General features: G+C 36.7%; 1 protein-coding gene across 1 annotated transcript in view; it reads right to left on the bottom strand.

The window, feature by feature from the left end:
- SYT14 (synaptotagmin 14) overlaps positions 1 to 17,938 on the bottom strand; it is an 85,847-nt gene that overhangs the window by 5,200 nt on the left and 62,709 nt on the right. The window contains exon 5 of the mRNA XM_036344720.1: positions 3,916 to 4,105. Coding sequence (XP_036200613.1) covers positions 3,916 to 4,105 — 190 coding nt within the window. The remainder of the gene's footprint in view (positions 1 to 3,915; positions 4,106 to 17,938) is intronic.

Below are 17,938 nucleotides of genomic sequence, written 5' to 3'. Positions count from 1 at the left end.
TTGTAAGGATATGGTGTATACCATGTTTAATGGAAATTCAACTAATTCCATTTTGATGTAGATGCTTATACTATGTGACAGGTACAGAGAATGCTAAGGAGGCAGAAAATCTTTGGGGGATACTAATATCTTAACCTCACTATTTCTACATTATAGTTAGAATTTAAAGGTATACCTCATAATCCTTCCTCCACCCTCCCAGCCATTCCTTGACCTCCCACGACCTCCCACGACCGCCCCCTCCCCATCCCATCCCCATTTAGCTTCACTAAGCAGGACATCATAGCATTAATAAACACTTAGCAAGCTCAATTAGCCACAACACTGTAAAGCATTCCACTGTGTTTTCAGAGAATAAGAATAAACAAACAAATAGAAATGAAGGCAAATGATAAAGAGGAAAAGAGGAAGACAAGAATGCAAAGATGACATCAAAACAGCTTAGGATGAAATGTGAAAAAAATCTCTGCATGGATGTGGTTTTTAGTTATATTTTAAAACTATTTAAGAGCCAAAATGAAGCTAAATGCATTAAGGGCTCAAAGTTCAGCAAGTCAAGGAAAACTTTCTCCTGGTTTCATGCAAGAGTACATTTAATGTGCTTTCTGGACAGTCAAAATAGATACTACAGGGTTCCTTTTTTGACACAATTCAATGTCCAATTGTAAGTATGGCGTCCGAACTATGTTCATGAATTAGAAAAAAAACAACTGATGTGATGTTTCGTGTACAAAGTGAAACGTAACAGTCCATTGCCTGATTATTTGGGAGATAAACCAAACCCTCTCTTCAAACAACTGTGTTTTCAAGGTCGTTTGATTCATGCAGATGACCTTCAGCATGTTGATCCATCATGTGTACTTCTTGTCAAAATTTCAATTAATTTTAATGAAAATTGCAGTATTTCTGATGAAGTAACTATTTCTGTTGTATGAGTCAAAATACAATGAATGAAAAAAAGCCTTTAATTTAAAAAGTTTTGCTTACTTTATACTCCGAATACCATCATCCATAATCAGAGATAAATTCTAAGTTAGTTTTACTTAAAGTACCACAGATAATAAATGTGCATTTTTTGAAACCAACATGGTGGACAGCTTCACTGCTGGCAAGTTTTAGGGTATTTTTTTGTTTGTTTTGCATGAAAAGACAACATCCAATTAGCCTCTACAGGAACTCACCTCGGATTATATAAACCTGTCCACCTATCAAGTGTTTTAGACAACAGAACAGTCCATCTGACAACAGGGGGTGGAAAGCAGTAAAAGAAATAATGACCAGATGTCAATTGTTGGGTGAAAGAGGGTCAAAGGTTAGAATTAAAGAGGAAACACTGTTCACTGGAGTGGAAGAACACAAAAATTTAGCATTTTAATTCAGGTAGAGGGTTGAACAAAAGGGTCCTTGGGCAAAACTCATGAAATGAGCATTTTTAAGGTCATTTTGTAATCTGAAACAAAAATTACACTGTTTTAAAGGGGGACATCTTTATAATGATATCCTCTTGGTCTAAAGCACATTGAACATAGAAGCATGCAAATCATCAGACTATAAAAGACTGAATAAAAGTCATTATAGGATCACTGTTATTATTATCCAAAATTTTTAAGTTTATCCATGCAATATTTAATATTCCAAATTCTTTTATTACTACTCTCAATGTAACATAAAATTAAGTAATGAAAAATAAAATAGAATTACCAAAAATTTTTCCCTTGAATACTACTATTGTTTTCTTTGGTTACAAATTAGATTATTCAGTTTATAACACAGTTCAAAGCTTAGTACTAGGTATATGTGAAGGGTCACAATCTTATATAGTATATACAGAATAAGATGAACTGACATAACTGTCTTATATTTTACTTTATTATCTTATATTTTACCCTGTGTAACTAATTTTAATGTTGACTTGTATTTAATTCAGCTAAACATCCTGATACTGAAGATCTAACTCTAACATAATGAAAATTGCTTTAACTTACTCTTTAGAACCGGAAAGATCTACCTTATTTTGTGGATGATAATCTCTTAACCTCTTCTACTCTGCTCCTTTCATTCTGAGTCTGATTAGTGATTTTCTGTTTCTATCAAAGTGGGTAGAACAAGGACAGAGAGGCAAACATCACTTCATTCTGCTACTTTTTAGTATCTCAAGTTAAAAATTTGTCAAAAAATTAAACTATTAGCTAAAGCAAAAAATGAAGGGCAAACTGGTAACTTGTGGCTAAAGGGAACCCCAAAAGTATCTTATCTGCTGCCGTGCTGACAACAATTTCCAATTGAATGTCTAAATGCAGGGTGTACGCTCTCCCATTGGTCACAGGCCTCACCATGCTCCTTATCTTTCATCCACAACTTTTGCTCATTTAAGTTGCTTTCCAGGCCATTAGAGTTTGCATTCTAAGTGTGTATTAATGAAGATAACCGAGTAGCTGTTTATTCTAATAGCTGTCTCTTTACACCCTCTGAAATTTTCGTTCTGAAAAGAGGAAGAGGACAATAATAAATCCATCCTTCTTTTATGCACCTTTGTCTGTTTGAGTCTCACATTTACCCTGTGAGAGACACAACTTTAATTTTATGTATAAGGAAACAGACTTAAGGGGAGTTAGGGCGCTTGTCCAAGGGTAGAAATATGAACATAACTTTGGACTTCTGATTTTTAATTCAGGGATAGATACATTTCATGATGTATGTAAGAAGCAAGGTTTCCAAGACTACTTAGAGCAAACCAGATATGTCTTTATGACTTTTCAGCTTGACTGAAAAAAAATGTTAATTCAAGGGTGGAAAAAGTTTCTTCTCCTTCAAGAATTATTTGATAATTGGAGTAAAAGATTGTTTTAAGCAAGTTTGAAAGAAATCTTTAAACAAACTTAAAGTGACCATTATTCAAAATTTCCAAATTTTTAGTTTGGGGCATTAACAGCTTTAATTTAGAGAAGTATAAAAAAGCTGCTATTTCCCAGTTTGCGTCCATAGATTTCAACAAATAGTTTTGGGCATACACTGAGTGACAATTTCTCTGTTCTCCCATAACTTACCTGGAGCTGGGAGAGAGATTAGGACAGGGGTGGGCAAACTTTTTGACTCAAGGGCCAGAATGGGTTCTTAAACTGGACCGGAGGGCCGGAACAAAAGCATGGATGGAGTGTTTGTGTGAACTAATATAAATTCAAAGTAAACATCATTACATAAAAGGGTACGGTCTTTTTTTTCAATAGTTTTATTCATTTCAAATGGCCGGATCCGGCCCGCAGGCCGTAGTTTGCCCACGGCTGGATTAGGATTTGGAAGACTGAGAGGCATAGACACAGGGCGGAGGTATACTATCTAGTTTCCCATCCTAGCATTTGGGGTAAATACAAAAATATTCCTTATACTGTTGGTCCTGGTAAAGCCAAAGCACATTCCATTTAAGAAAAGACTCTGGTGACAGTACTGACTTATAATTTTAAAGAAGAAATATGTGAAAAAAAACACAGTTTCTTCTTAAATTGTTAAGGGAGGAAAGTGTATAGTTCTGCATGCAGACAGATAACACAGCATCAATCTTCAGGTAACAGCAATAACTGCCCATATTCCTGATTATCTTGGTGGAATATTAGTAACTTAAAAAGATCCTGTAACTTGTTCTGGCATTAGAAGATAATGGCTATAATGGGGAGAATTTATTCCACTGACATTGGAAAAATTAAGTCTCGACACCGTCCAATTCATATTTTGAATTTCAAATTTTTCTACTTCCCAAATGACTGGAAATAGAAATCATGAAACAGATTAGCTGATGATTATTACACCATTTCATTTTGATCAGTTAAAACTAAATGGTAGGACGAAAGCTCCTAACACTGAGATTCCCATAAGTGCAGAAAACATTAGAATTTAAAAAAACAAACATTTTCCACTCACTGGGTGGTCTGTTTGCTGCCAAGTTTTTGAAGTGGCTGCCTTTGATGACTTCTGCTGATAGTCTGCCAGTGGTGGCGTTATAAAGCAGGCCAATGAGAATTTCTGGAACTGAGCCATGCTCCAGAGACTGACAGGAGGATGTACTTCTACTACAGGACACTTCTGACATGCTCATTTGGGAGTCACAGCCCTGGAACCAAAAGTGAAATCTTTATAGTACTTTGTAAAAAAAAAAAAAAGATATATTGTTAATGCCATGTTTAGTGGAATTAGGCAAGTAAATCACAATAAAGATGAAATGCAAGCAAAATTCCCAAACACTAGATTAGAAATGTTGTTCTGAGCATATTTTAGTCTCTGCATCTCTTTTCATTATATAGCAAAGAAATGATAGATGAGGTTTTATAAGTCCATGCATATTTATATACAAATCAGAAGCTAAATTTCTTACTCATAGATGTTAATAAACTGTCTATTTTCTGAATGTAAAAAATTGTGTTTTTAAAGACTTATTGACCTTAAAAGACTGACACAGATTTAGACTCAATTACATTAGATGTAAATGTTTTAACAATGCCTTTAAAGACAAAGATTGGCACACTTTCATTAAATAAATAAGTTAAAACAATCTATTTATAAATCATCATGTAAAACACAGAAATACAGAACGTTGAAAAAAAAGGATGGAAAAATTAACTGTGCAAATAATAACCAAAGGAAAATTGACATAGCTACATTAGTCAAGGTTAGCTTTAAGGCAATAACCATTACTTAGAGATGAAGAGATACACTCAATAATGATATAGCTTTCAATTTACAAGGAAGATAAAATAATTCCAAATTTACATGCATTAACAGCATAGGCTCAAAACATATAAAGCAAAAACTGCCAGAACTAGAGAAACAAATTCACAACCAGTAGAGACTTCAGTATGTACACTTGTTTCAGTAACTGACAGCACGCAGAGAAATAAACATAGTAAAAGAAGGTAGAAGATTTGAATATCACAATAAGAAAATTGACCTAATGGTAATACATAGAACACCTCACCTTACAGAATATACATTTTCTCAAGCTCACAGTGAAATTTTTATAAATATTTACAAAAATAAAAGCAAATTAACAATGAATTTCAAATAATGGAAATCTTCAGAATGTTTTTTAATCTAGAAATCTAAGCTATCTTCTTGTAAAGAAAAAATTCCTGTATCACTGGAAATTAAGGAAACACTTTTAAATAACCCATAGGTAACAAAATGATAATGAAAATAAGTTACTTGAAAACATTAATAAAAATAGATAAACGTTGGAGAGTTTAAGAAAAAAAGAAGGTACATATGCCAAATATCAGTAATAAGAAAGGAGACATCACTACATAGCCTATAGACCATAAAAAGGCAAAAGGATAGTATGAAGAGCTCTCTTCCAATAAATAGGAAATTTTGATGACATAGACATATCCATAGAAAACTATAACCAAAATGGACACAAGAAGAAACAGTATCAAAACAGTGTTATTGAAGAAGTTGAATTTGCAATTAAAAACTTTTCAAAAAAAACCACAAAAAAACCCCAAAACTAAAAACTAGCTAGATGGCTTCACCAGTGAATTCTAATTAATAATGGTAGTCTTACCCACAATCTTCCAGACAGAAGTAGGAAAGAAGAAACACTCCCTAGCTTCCTTTAAAAATCTAGCAAAACCATCAAAAATCAGACAAGGACATTATAAAAAAGTTACAGGATTTTCTTATTCATGAACGTAGATTCAAAACCCTAACTAAACAGTTAGCAAACCAAATCTAACAACCTATAACATCATAGTTAATAGAAAAAAAAATTTTAACGTTTCCCCTTTGAAATTGGGGATGTTGACAATGATGTCAACTCTTACCACTTCTAGTAACACTGTATGGAGATCCCAGCCAATGGAGGCCTAGCCTCACTAGAAACAATAAAATGAAAGGTATAAAGATTTGGAAGAGGAGTTTAGACAGTCCTATGGGAAGATTATGTAATTATGCATACACGAAATCTAAAGTCCACACATGAGTTAGAGCTGCACACGAAGGTAAAAATTTAAACCTATACATTGCTGAATGCCAGCAACACTCCATGAGTTAAATAAAAAGACTATAAGATGTTTTTTTAAATAAGATTTTTAGATTTAACAAACTTTAGATTAAAAAAATCTGAAAATGCCTTCAATGAATCTTCAAGTTTGAATCTACTGCTGGCTATGTAAGTGAAGAAGAATTAATACATACTGGGACTGAATGAACTCATTAGACGAATATTCAAAGGGATAAAAATCTCGTATTTTCAAATGTAACTCTAAACCAGCGGAGAAAGCCAAAAGGAATATACAGCTTATACTTGTAAATCATGGGTATACAAAGCACATAATTTGGTATGTTTTCATGACAGTTGGAGGAGAAAACAATTTTAGTAAGTTTCAATTAGGCGACATCATCACTTATGAAAACAGTGTCAAAAACAACACGCGTGCACATTTGGCGCACTTGCTACATTGGGCTATTATACGAGCAGCATCTGTTAGATGCTGTGAAATACATTCTTCATAATATAGTATTTTTCACATTAACCTACTGTCAGATCATAAGATGTGAATCTAATATCTTCTTATCAACACAGACATCCCGGTGCCAATTTTGAGCAACAAAGTGAGGTCTCAGGAAATCCTGGGAACGGCCTTTCTGGTCTTCAAGCCCAAGAAAAGAGCAAGAGTGATACGATCCTTGGTGATGGCATTCTATTTTAGTGAGTCCTGCTGAAGTATAACAGTGTTTAACAGAAGAAACTGGTCTGGATTCACACCTTAGGAAGAGCGCTAATTGCGTGGCCTTCCCGAGGAGACCAGCGAGCACCACCAAGCAGTGCAGAGTAGCTACATAAATAGAGTAGCTGCAGTGAAGACAAATTAAATGCAGACACGATATACTCCAGGGGCACCTCTCCAATGACTGTTCCTCAGGGCGGGCTGCTCCACTCAGTGTGCGCGCGGGAGTCTCCGTCTAGTCTCTCTGCAGACCCCAGTACTAATTTACCACTAACCATAACCACAGGTGATTAACCCAAAGTCACACAAATCCCAGCCATAATTAGGTCTATTTCAAGGAACAGTCCCTCCGGCTCCCCAAAGTCAAACTTCCTCCCATCTCACACAGTATTTTTTTTTTAATACTTCCTCTCCTTCCCCCTGAGTCCTCTGCCCTAGGGTGAAGGAGCATTGTGTGAAAGTAGAAAAAAAACTAGTTTTTCAGAGAAGGAATAAGCTCTATGGAATGTTTACCATAAGGAGAATTATTATGGTGCTAATAGGTTAAAATTAGGTGGGAACGTATAACCATAGAGAGAAAAACAGAAGATTAAAAAGACAGCAGCACTTTTATTAAGTAAATGCCTGGACTTTTATTAATACTAAACTGATTCCATCTTTAGACTCGATATTTTTAAGGGAAAACTGAACTGTACAATGATAATTACCATACATGTGAATAGCTTCTGTTGACTTTATTTTCACTGTGGCTGGAAGATGTTTTTATTGTTTAATTTATTCATGAGATGCTTCCATTAGACCAGTGATGGCGAACCTTTTGAGCTCGGCGTGTCAGCTTTTTGAAAAACCCTAACTTAACTCTGGTGCCGTGTCACATAGAGAAATTTTTTGATATTTTCAACCATAGTAAAACAAAGACTTATATTTTTGATATTTATTTTATATATTTAAATGCCATTTAACAAAGAAAAATCAACCAAAAAAATGAGTTCGCGTGTCACCTCTGGCAAGCGTGTCATAGGTTCGCCCTCACTGCATTAGACTTTTCTGAAAATGGGGTGATGAGGACACAGAGGGTGCTGAAGAGTCGCAAGAGGGAGGTCACCCGCTGCCTCACCTGCTGGGGCGGCCCTCACGGGAGTTGCGTCTCCATCAGCAGAGCCCCTCCCTCAGGGCCTTTCCCAGCCCCGAGGCACTGAACCCTCAGCAGCCCAGGTAAGGAGGAGGTAACCCCAGGCAATTTCAGGACAGAGAAAGCAAAAACAGCCTAACTGCTCCAACTCTTGTCCCTCTCCAGCCCACTCCCTCCCAATCTAGTGTAATCTGTAAGATAAAAACACCAATAGACTCTACAGGATAACTTAACAGGGTGAGCAGGGGATGGCTGAATCATTTACATTTCAGAATGCTGCTGGATTCAGGATTCATGTGGCTGCAAACGATAGAATATCCAACTTTGCCTGGCTTAAGCAACACAGGGGAACTCAATGGCTTATGGAACATGACAGTTGGTACCCAGGCCTCACCCTGTGTCCCTAGGAACCAGTTCCCCTTCTCCACTTTCTGACTTTGTTTCCCAAACTTGGCTTTATTCTCAGGTAGACTTTTCCTTCCTAATTGCCACACTGTTTTCAGCAGCTCTGAGTGTTGTGGGAAAGAGGAAGGCAGACAGCATCCTGATCGCTCTCACCAAAACCCCAGCACTGGCTAGTTAGGGCTTAAGAGATCGCATTCCAGGGCTTTGGAACGAAGTCACTTCATCAGAGGCACACAGGCAGACTGGCTCTCAAGCGTAATCTGGGTACTGTTGCCGCAAGAATATACGGATGCTACACAGAAAAAAACAGATGTTCATTACAAAAACTGAGTTGTTTGTTGCTGCATCCCCCCCCACCCCCCCGTGGCCTTCAGGAGGACCGTTACCCATGTTACTAAGGAGCCCACAATGTCACTGCCATTGCTCCCATTGTCACTGCTTCCCTCCTGCTCTTTGCGGGTTTGATCTACAGTCATCAGCCTGGCAAGAGCCCAGGAGGAGGAAAAGGTGGTTCAGGGAACAGAGCTCTGACGTTCAGGTCAGGAAAGAGAGTGAAAAAAAAAGTAGAAAATTCTCACTTTCTCTTTCATAAGAAAAGCTTTTTCATATTAACCCCGAGAACTTAACATATTAATAAGATATAAAAAATTACAAAACAAATGAAAACAAAATGTTTTATATTACCCATGTTTGACTACAGCATCATGTAGAAATGGTCATGAGAAAGTCCTGCTCTGGTCAAAATTTGCATATATATCCATAGGTCTATACGCTTATGTATATACGCGCACAGATGATTTTTTTCACTGCATTCAATCTGAACATATTTAATTTGGTGTTTCTGCACATAGCTTGTGACATGGGTCTATAAAGTTTATGATTTCCCCACGCTCTCAGCTCCAATGCTATATAAACTAGTTCAGAGGATGAAAAGCCAAAGTACGTAACTTTTCTTTGGAATTGTGTAATTTTGATACCAATTAGACAAGAACATAAAAAATTATAAACCAATCCTACTTATAAGTACGTAATGCAGAAATTCCAAATTAAGCGGTTAAACTGAATTCAGCAAAAATACATACATATACACATGCTAATACATATATATAAACACATTTTTTTCATCAAATATGCATCACTCTAGGAGAGTTATATGTTCACTGAAGTTGGGTACAACTTTCCCTTGAAACTCAACCATCTTCCTTTTATGAAAATCGTTTGGACTACTGATTGACCTTTTTTAATGGTAATAAGTCTTTTTAAGTTTTCATTATTGCTAAATCACTTTTCAGACATTTACATTTTAAAAAATGTTCTTCTGTTTTCCTAGAGTTATTGTCTTTCTGATTTTGAAATTTCCTCTGAATTGGTGGTAACATGTTGTTTCTTTTCCTTCCTTGGTCAATATTTCCAGGGGTTTACCTATTGTATTAGTAATTTAAAAAACAGCAACCAGCTCTTGTTTTTGTTAAACCTTTTTACTAGTTTTTTCTTTCATTAACTTCTCTTTATTTTCCTTTTCTAACATCTTGAGTTGAAGAATGTTTAGCTCACCAATTTGCACTCTCTTACCTCCTTACAAATATATTTAAGGCTACACATTTCACTATAATACTGTGATACCTGCACCCCACAAATTTAATAGTGTTTTCATTTTGTTTGGTTCTAAGTATTTTCAATTTCCATTATGTTTTCTTTTCAAACTGTGAGTTAATTGAGAATGTTTTTTGTTTGTTTGAGTAGCCAAATATATAGATTCAGGTGATGGGAGTGGTAGGTGTACTGTCTCTTTTACCTCACCTCCTACTATTCTACTCCCCAGTCATGGAGTTCTAGCTAAAAGGGCCTCCTGGGTATTCCTTGAAGACAACAGGTACACACTCTGGGCTCTCAGGCTTGTCTGTTCCATCTGCTTACAATGTTCTTTCTCCAGATATGCACATGGCTAACTCCTTGTCTCTTCCAAGTCTTTGCTCGCAGGCTACATTCCCAATGAGCTCTGACCTCTTATTTAAAATTACATCTCCTTTCCCCCTAGCATTCTTGATCCTGTTCACCCTGTCTCTCCTCTCACCCATAATACTCATAACCTTCTCATATACCATTTACTTATATTTACTATGTGTAAGGTATCTCTCTCCCTCCCCTCTAATGAATTACATTTTATGCAGGTCCAAGTTTATTTGTTTTCTATTAATGTACACAAAATAACTAGAACAATGTCTGGTATGCAGTATGTGTGCAACAGGTATTTGTTAAATGAATTTCTAATTTCATTGCAATGTGGTCAAAGAATGAAATTTACATGATATTGATTCTTTGATATTTGTGGAGGCTTCCTTTATGGCCTGGCATATGGTTGACATTTGTGACAGATTAAATAGAGGTCCCATATATATCCATGAAATAAAACTTAAGTGTTATTTAAATCTTCCATATCCTTACTAGCATTTTTTTTTTTGCTTGACCTATGTCTGCTTATTTAGATTTTCTGTATGTTTAACAACTCTTGGTTCATCATCATGTCTTCTATTTCTTCTTTTGAATGCAATGTTCTTCTTATAAAAGTATACGCTTTAGTAATTATTCCAGCAATGAACTATGCATGGTAAACTCTCTTGGTTTTGGCCTGAAAATATCTGGAGTTTGCTTTTTCCCTTAAAAAATATTCTAAGTTGGTAGTTCATCTGCCTTGACACCTCAAAGATATTATACCACTGCCTTCTGTTCTCTGAGGCTAAGAAGCCTTCTGCTAGACAAATTGTTGTTCCCTTATATTTTATGGTTATGTCTATCATTTTCCTTTGGTGCTTCAACCTTATGCTGTAATTTTTATAGGTGTGGATTCATTTTCTATAATCCTGCTTAGGGCTTGTGCTTTCTCAATCTGATGACTTACTATGGATTTCAAATACTGCCCCTATTTTCTCTAGTCTCTCATTCTGGAGTTCTTATAAGAAAATAAACTTAACATTCTCATTCCACCCTCTATTCTCCTTACCCTCTTATTCATATTTTTCATTGATTCTATTTTTAAGAACTCCATTTTTCATTCTTGAAGTTCCATATGGTCATTATTTAAATCTGCCTCTTCCTCCATATTGTCATGTGTTTTTCCTTGTGGCTTCTATTACTTCTTTTAGCTCTTTATTCATTTAAAGCATACTTATTTTATAACCTCTTTCACAGTGTGCTATTAATTCATGTCCCAGAGATGCCAATAGACTTATCTTTTGGGTCTGCTGATTGTCATTCACAGTGGATCACTTCTTTCTGCTTATACTTTATTTAATGTGAATTCAGCTTCCAGGGGGAGTATTTTTTTCCTGTGGGAATTCCTTATACTCTAAGCTTGGCTACCTGAACAAAGCAGGCTGTCCTTTAAGGTAGAAAGCAATGGGGTTGGTGTCCTGGTAGAAAAACAACAGTGTCCATTACACCGTTGGAGCTAATATTTATATTCTCGAGTTTAATGATTTTTAGAAACACTCCTATTCACCTCACAATAGGGTTTTAATTTCATTTCCGGCCAGAGTTCAGGCTAGTTGCAAGAAGTAATTACTAGACGGTACACTGCTTATCACACTGAAAGACACAGGACAGAAGAGAAACGAACAGCCAGTGGGATGCTCAGCAGGATAAGCGTTTACGGAAGGTCTGCTCTGCACAAGGCCCTGCCCCAGGGAAGAGGCGCACTGATCTCCGGGCAGACAGCCACACGTGCCTGGAGACGCTTCATGGGAGAATAAACGTGGGCGCGGTTACCAGCAACTACATTCCTGAGAAGAGAGACATCTGAAATTGCCCTGAAAGGATTTCAACAGGCACAGGGATGGCCGTCTCAGGCAGAGAGTATGAGCCAAGGCCCAAAGGTGGGAGGCACATTTTAAATGTACACTGATGCGATGTGGCTGGTGCATGTGGGGAGAAGGGTGGAGGATGCAGCTACCAAGGAAAGTTAAGCCCAGCTTCACCCACCTGGCACCTGGGGACATTTCTATCAGAGACTTGCCATACTGCACTGTAACCTTGACTTGGTCTGTGTTTACTCAACTGCAAGTCCCTTGAGGGCAGAACCTTTGGTGCATAGATCTTTGTATGTCCCAAAATTAGTACAGGGCCTATCAGTTAGCAGGTACTTAGTATTATTGAATGAAAATCGTAAATTGTAGAAGACGTGAAATGTGGTGGTAAGAAAAACTGGACCTACTCTCTAAGCCAGGCGTGGGGAACATCCGGCCCACAGGCCGTATAAGGTCCATGAAATCATTTGGTCTGGCCCTGCGAAGGCATTAGGGGTGAGTTAATGAAGTGTTTGAACAAATACAGCAGGCTAATTTTTAAGTTGATAATTTTGTATGGCCCATGAATGATGCTATAAATATACCCAATGGCCCTTGGCAGAACAAAGGTTCCCCATCCCTGCTAAGCAGTGGAAAGCAATGGTGGCGCTTTGAACTGGGGGATCCCATGCTTAGATCTACGCCTGAGAAAAATAACGTGAGGCCAAACCTGTGACATGACCGAGCTTGGGCACAGGCCACAACTGCTGTGCTGTGTTCGCGATAGATGTCTTTCTGAGACAGTACTTGTAGTCTGTCTTGGTGCCTATTTTACATCTTACTCAAAAAGTTGTAAGTTTTTACCCTGTAGCAAAACACAGACTTTAAAAAATATCTGATTTATTACAATCCATCTTGGAGATCTGGAAACATGTTATAGTAGAAGTAATTGTGTACGGTTTCTGTACCCTAACTGCTTTAGCACATATTAAGAACCATGACTTTTACTTCAAAACTAGAGGCCCGATGCACGAAATTCATGCAAGGGGCTGGGCCCTCACAGCCCTGGCTTCGTCCAGAAGGTCGTCTGGCCATCTGGTCTAATTAGCATGTTATGCTTTTATTATTATAGATTAATATAGCTGACTTCCCTGTCTTCTCATTGATCTATCACAGTTCTGAAAATTGCAAAAACTTTCCTTCTCTGAAATATCTGAGTCACTGGCAACATATACTGGGTTGCTAAGGCAGTAAAGTCTCTGAACCCCAGAAATGCTCTGGGGGAGGTGAGAGCTTTTAAAAATTGGTCACTACGCTTGTAGAGTACTAGAATCAGTTATTCCTAAGCTTAAAGTATCTTAGTAAGTTAGTGTAGTATTCCAAATGTCTTAAAGGTTCCCTTGAACTTGTTTTAAATGAGATGATTGGATTCTGTCTTTTAAAATATATCTATATATATTTTACTATTGGAAAACTGAATAGAGTGGCAATTAGAAAATCATTGCCCAAATTTATTTTCAAGTGCCTTCTGAGTTTTGGGTTATATTTCAGTATCCACAGGATACTGGTTTTCCACCTGCAGTTAGTGGAATCCATTACATTTCAGTTTTAAAATACACTTTTAACTATTTAACAGCTAAAATAACAAATGCAGACAGATGAGTATTAAGACAGAGGCAGTACAATATGCTGGGAAGGAAAGCAGACTGGAGCCAGGCGACCGGGGTCCGTCAGTCATGGGGATGTGACTTTGGGCAAGGTCGCCAGCACCTCTATGCTTTATCTTAAATGTGGAATAACTGTGTACTGCCTTGGTACTCATACTGCTTGCTAACATATGAGAGAACGCTAGCGAGTTTTCTATTTGTGTTGTAGGTTTCATCCATTACTGTTTACATTTTTTGACCAAAGATTCACCTGCCATTTCTATCTAATTGAGAACGATTTGGAGATTGCAGGACACGCTGTTTAAAAAAAAGAGTTGCCATTTGTTAACTCCTTACTGTGTGAACCAGCCTTTTCTGTATATTGTATAATTAAAGACATATATTGAATTGCATTTCGAAGGTGAAGACTAACACCTATGATCAGCAATTGCATAATTGTAGGTACCTGTGCTGTGGAGTAAGACAGTTGGGTTTATATGTAAGCTCTGACAGTTTGCCATCTGTATAACCTTGGACATATTTCAAAATTCCCTTGAGACTCAATCTCCTTATCTGTGAAAGGAAGATAGGAATAGTACTATCTCAAAAATTTTATTCTAAATTTTTTGTTTGTCAAAACAGCTCCATAATTTTCAGTGTTTGACATGGTAAGTAGATATTATAAAATTAGATTTCTTAGTAAAATATCACTTTTATCTACTTTATATATTTGGGTTACAAATAATATTTCATTTGAAATAAAGGGTGTGAATGCTGAAAAACTTGAAAAACCATGTACCATATTCTTTATGTGCATAGTTTCTGAATGGTCCCTTCAAATGACCAAAATTTAAACATTGTAAGACTGTGCTGCCCCCTGCTGACCTAGTTCCTCCAACATATTTTGAGTCTTCTAAGAAGTCAAAACGTATACACTTCAGTATTACAATTAAGAAACCCTACAGTAGGCTAGAAGACAGTAATAATGTAGATGGCAAATACTGCATATACCTCTAAATAATATATGAAATTTGTCAAAACACTGAAGTACAAAAAAAATGCTGGTGGAACAAATAAACATAATACACTCCAACTGTGTAATACTTAACAAATTTAGATATCCCATTCCAAACAACTACTGCAATTGCTATTATTTAAAGTGCTACTGACACCTTGTGGAAAATTAGCAAAATATATACTTTTTTTGCTTAAATTAAATCTTTGGTAATTATTTCCCTGATTTTTAAATTTAATTAACAGCAGCTTGATCTTTATTTTCCCACATTAGACTGGCATTTGTATTTTGGCTGGTGACAATGTACTAAAATTATACTTTTAATGCTAGAAATTTGGGCATCTTCCTTCTCTTAATCTCACATATACATCTGGTGATTTTCCTCCAGAAATCATCTTAAAATTGCCTCATCCTTACTACAAAAACTCCTCAAAAGCATCTCCTCAGCTAGTAGTGCAAGGTGTGCTTAATAAGAAATAGAAGAGCTGAGAGAAACAGTACCTATTTCTAGCCTTAAGTCTTTGGGTAACTTAATATTGAGAGGCTCATTTTTCATGTCATGTCCAGTTATAAGATTACATGAACTAACATATAAGTGCTTTGAAAATAGATTATAAGACAACTTTACTTCTATAATGCATTAGCATGTTAATTTGCTTTTCTCCATTCTGATGCTTCCTATATACCACTATCGATGCACTCTGCCGCAGATGTATGGTGTGGGAATGAGGGATGGGACAGGTGGGGAGAGAGCTGCACAGAAGTCTTCTGTGTTCAATTAGGGCAATGGTTCTCAACCTTGGCTGCACATTAAAATCATCTGGGAACCTTTTTAAAATCCTGATTTCTGGGCCTCATCCTCCGGAAATTATGGTTGTTACTAATGTTGTGGCCCCACCCCTTAACAAAGAAACAGAATTTCCGGAGGATGAGGCCTGGAAATCAGGATTTTAAAAGGATTCCCAGGTGATTCTAATGTGCAGCCAAGGTTGAGAACCACTGAATTAGGGCATCCTCCTCATTGTTCACTTAATTTGTTACTTAGCAAAATATATACTTTTTTTTGAACCTTTTGCCTTGTAGCTTTCTTCTGATAATATTCTTAGGTCTTACTTCATTGGATGACCACTTGAATCAGCTTACCACACCTTGTGTGGCCAATCTTTATGCTAAAAAGAAAGACATGAAGCACTGGTAAACTAGACTTCTATAAAATTGGCTTTGATGGTGACATGCCTCTACTAAAAAAATATTTAAGAACAGAATGGTGAAAGAATAGAACAAAACTCCAAAAAAAAAAAAATAACTAAATAATATGGAGACAGAATCTAATCTACCAGATGCAGAGTTCAAAAAACTGGTTATAAAGATGCTCAATGAACTTAGGGAACAGGTAGACGAACTTAGAAAATCAATGAAGATATAGGAAACATAAAATCAGAATTAGGAAACATAAAAAAGAACCAGTCAGAAATGAAGAATACATTATAAGGAATCAACAGTGGAGTAGAGGAAGCAGAGGATCAAATCAAAGATTTGAAAGATATGGAAGCAGAAACACCCAATCAGAATAGCAAAAAGAAAAAAGAACCCTAGTGAATTATGATAGTATAAGGAGTCTCTGGGACAACTTTAAGTGTGCCACATTTTATGTCATGGGGGTGCCAGAAGGAGGAGAGAGAGAAAGGAATTGAAAACCTATATGAAAAAATGACAGAAAATTCCCTAACCTGGTGAAGGAAATAGACATATAAGTCCCAGAAGCACAGAGAGTCCCAAACAAGATGAACCCCAAGAGGCCCATACCAAGGCACATGATAAAAATGCCAAAGGTTAAAGACAACGAGGAAATCCTAAGCAAGAGAAAAGCAGTTACTTACTTACAAGGGAGCTCCCATAAGACTATCAGCTGATTTCTCAACAAAAACTTTGTGGAGCAGAAGGGATTGACAAGAAATTTTCAAAGTGATAAAAAGCAAGGACCTACAACCAAAATTACTCTACCCAGCAAACAGTCACGGTTTTTGAAATATTTAGAATTCAAGGACATGTAAATAGCTTTCCAGGAAAGAAAAAGCTAAAGAAATTCATCACCACCAAACCAGAATAACAATAAATGTATAATGGTCTTCTTTAACATGGGAGGGGGTCTAGAGGATGGGTGAAAAGGTGAAGGAATTGAGAAGTACAAATTGGTAGTTACATAATAGTCACAGCGATGTGAAGTGCAGCATAGGGAATATAGTCAATAATATTGTAATAACTATGTATGGCACTGATGGGTACTAGATTTATTGGGTGCTAACTTAGTAAGTTATATAAAGTCTAACCACTGGGTTGTATACCTGAAACTAGTATGCCAACTGTAATAAAAAAAAAATAAAGTAAAAAAGAGAGCGAGAGAGAGAGAAAGCCTCAAAGACCCATGAGATACAATCAAACACCATCATGCACATAAAATGATGCCCAACATCATCAGTCATCAGAGAGATGCAAGTCAAAACCACCTTACACTCACTAGGATAGCTAAAAACAAAACAAAGCCGAAACCGGTTTGGCTCAGTGGATAGAGCGTCGGCCTGCGGACTGAAAGGTCCCAGGTTCGATTCCGGTCAAGGGCATGTACCTGGGTTGCGGGCACATCCCCAGTAGGAGATGTGCAGGAGGCAGCTGATCGATGTTTCTCTCTCATCGATGTTTCTAACTCTCTATCTCTCTCCCTTCCTCTCTGTAAAAAATCAATAAAAAAAATATAAAAAAAAAAACACAAAAAAAACACAAAACAAAAACACCAGACATTAGCAAGCATTGAACAGGATGTGGAGAAACTGGAACTCTCATGCATTGCTACTCGTGGGGTAGTAAAATAGTGCAGCCACTTTAAAACACTGGCAGTTTCTAAAATGGTAAGCATAGAGTTACCATCAATTCTAGAACTAGGTGTACACTCAGGAGAAAAGAAAGCATTTGTCCACACAACTGTACACAAATATTCATAGCACCATTATTCATAATAGTCAAGAATGTAAACAACCCAAATGTCTATCAACAGATGAATGGATAAACAAAATGATGGATATCCATACAAGGGAATATTATTAACCCTCAAAAAGCAATGAAGTGTGGATACATGCCAAAACATGGATGGACCTTGAAAACATTACTTTAAGTAAAAGAAGCCAGATTCCAAAAAAACCACAAATTAAATGATTCCATTCATATAAAATGTCCAGATGAACCAA

The sequence above is a fragment of the Myotis myotis genome, unplaced genomic scaffold (genome assembly GCF_014108235.1).
Source record: "Myotis myotis isolate mMyoMyo1 unplaced genomic scaffold, mMyoMyo1.p scaffold_m19_p_18, whole genome shotgun sequence".
Taxonomy (NCBI): Eukaryota; Metazoa; Chordata; class Mammalia; order Chiroptera; family Vespertilionidae; genus Myotis; species Myotis myotis.
Note: the sequence above shows the minus strand (reverse complement) of the source record. Positions and strands in the feature narration are given on the sequence as shown.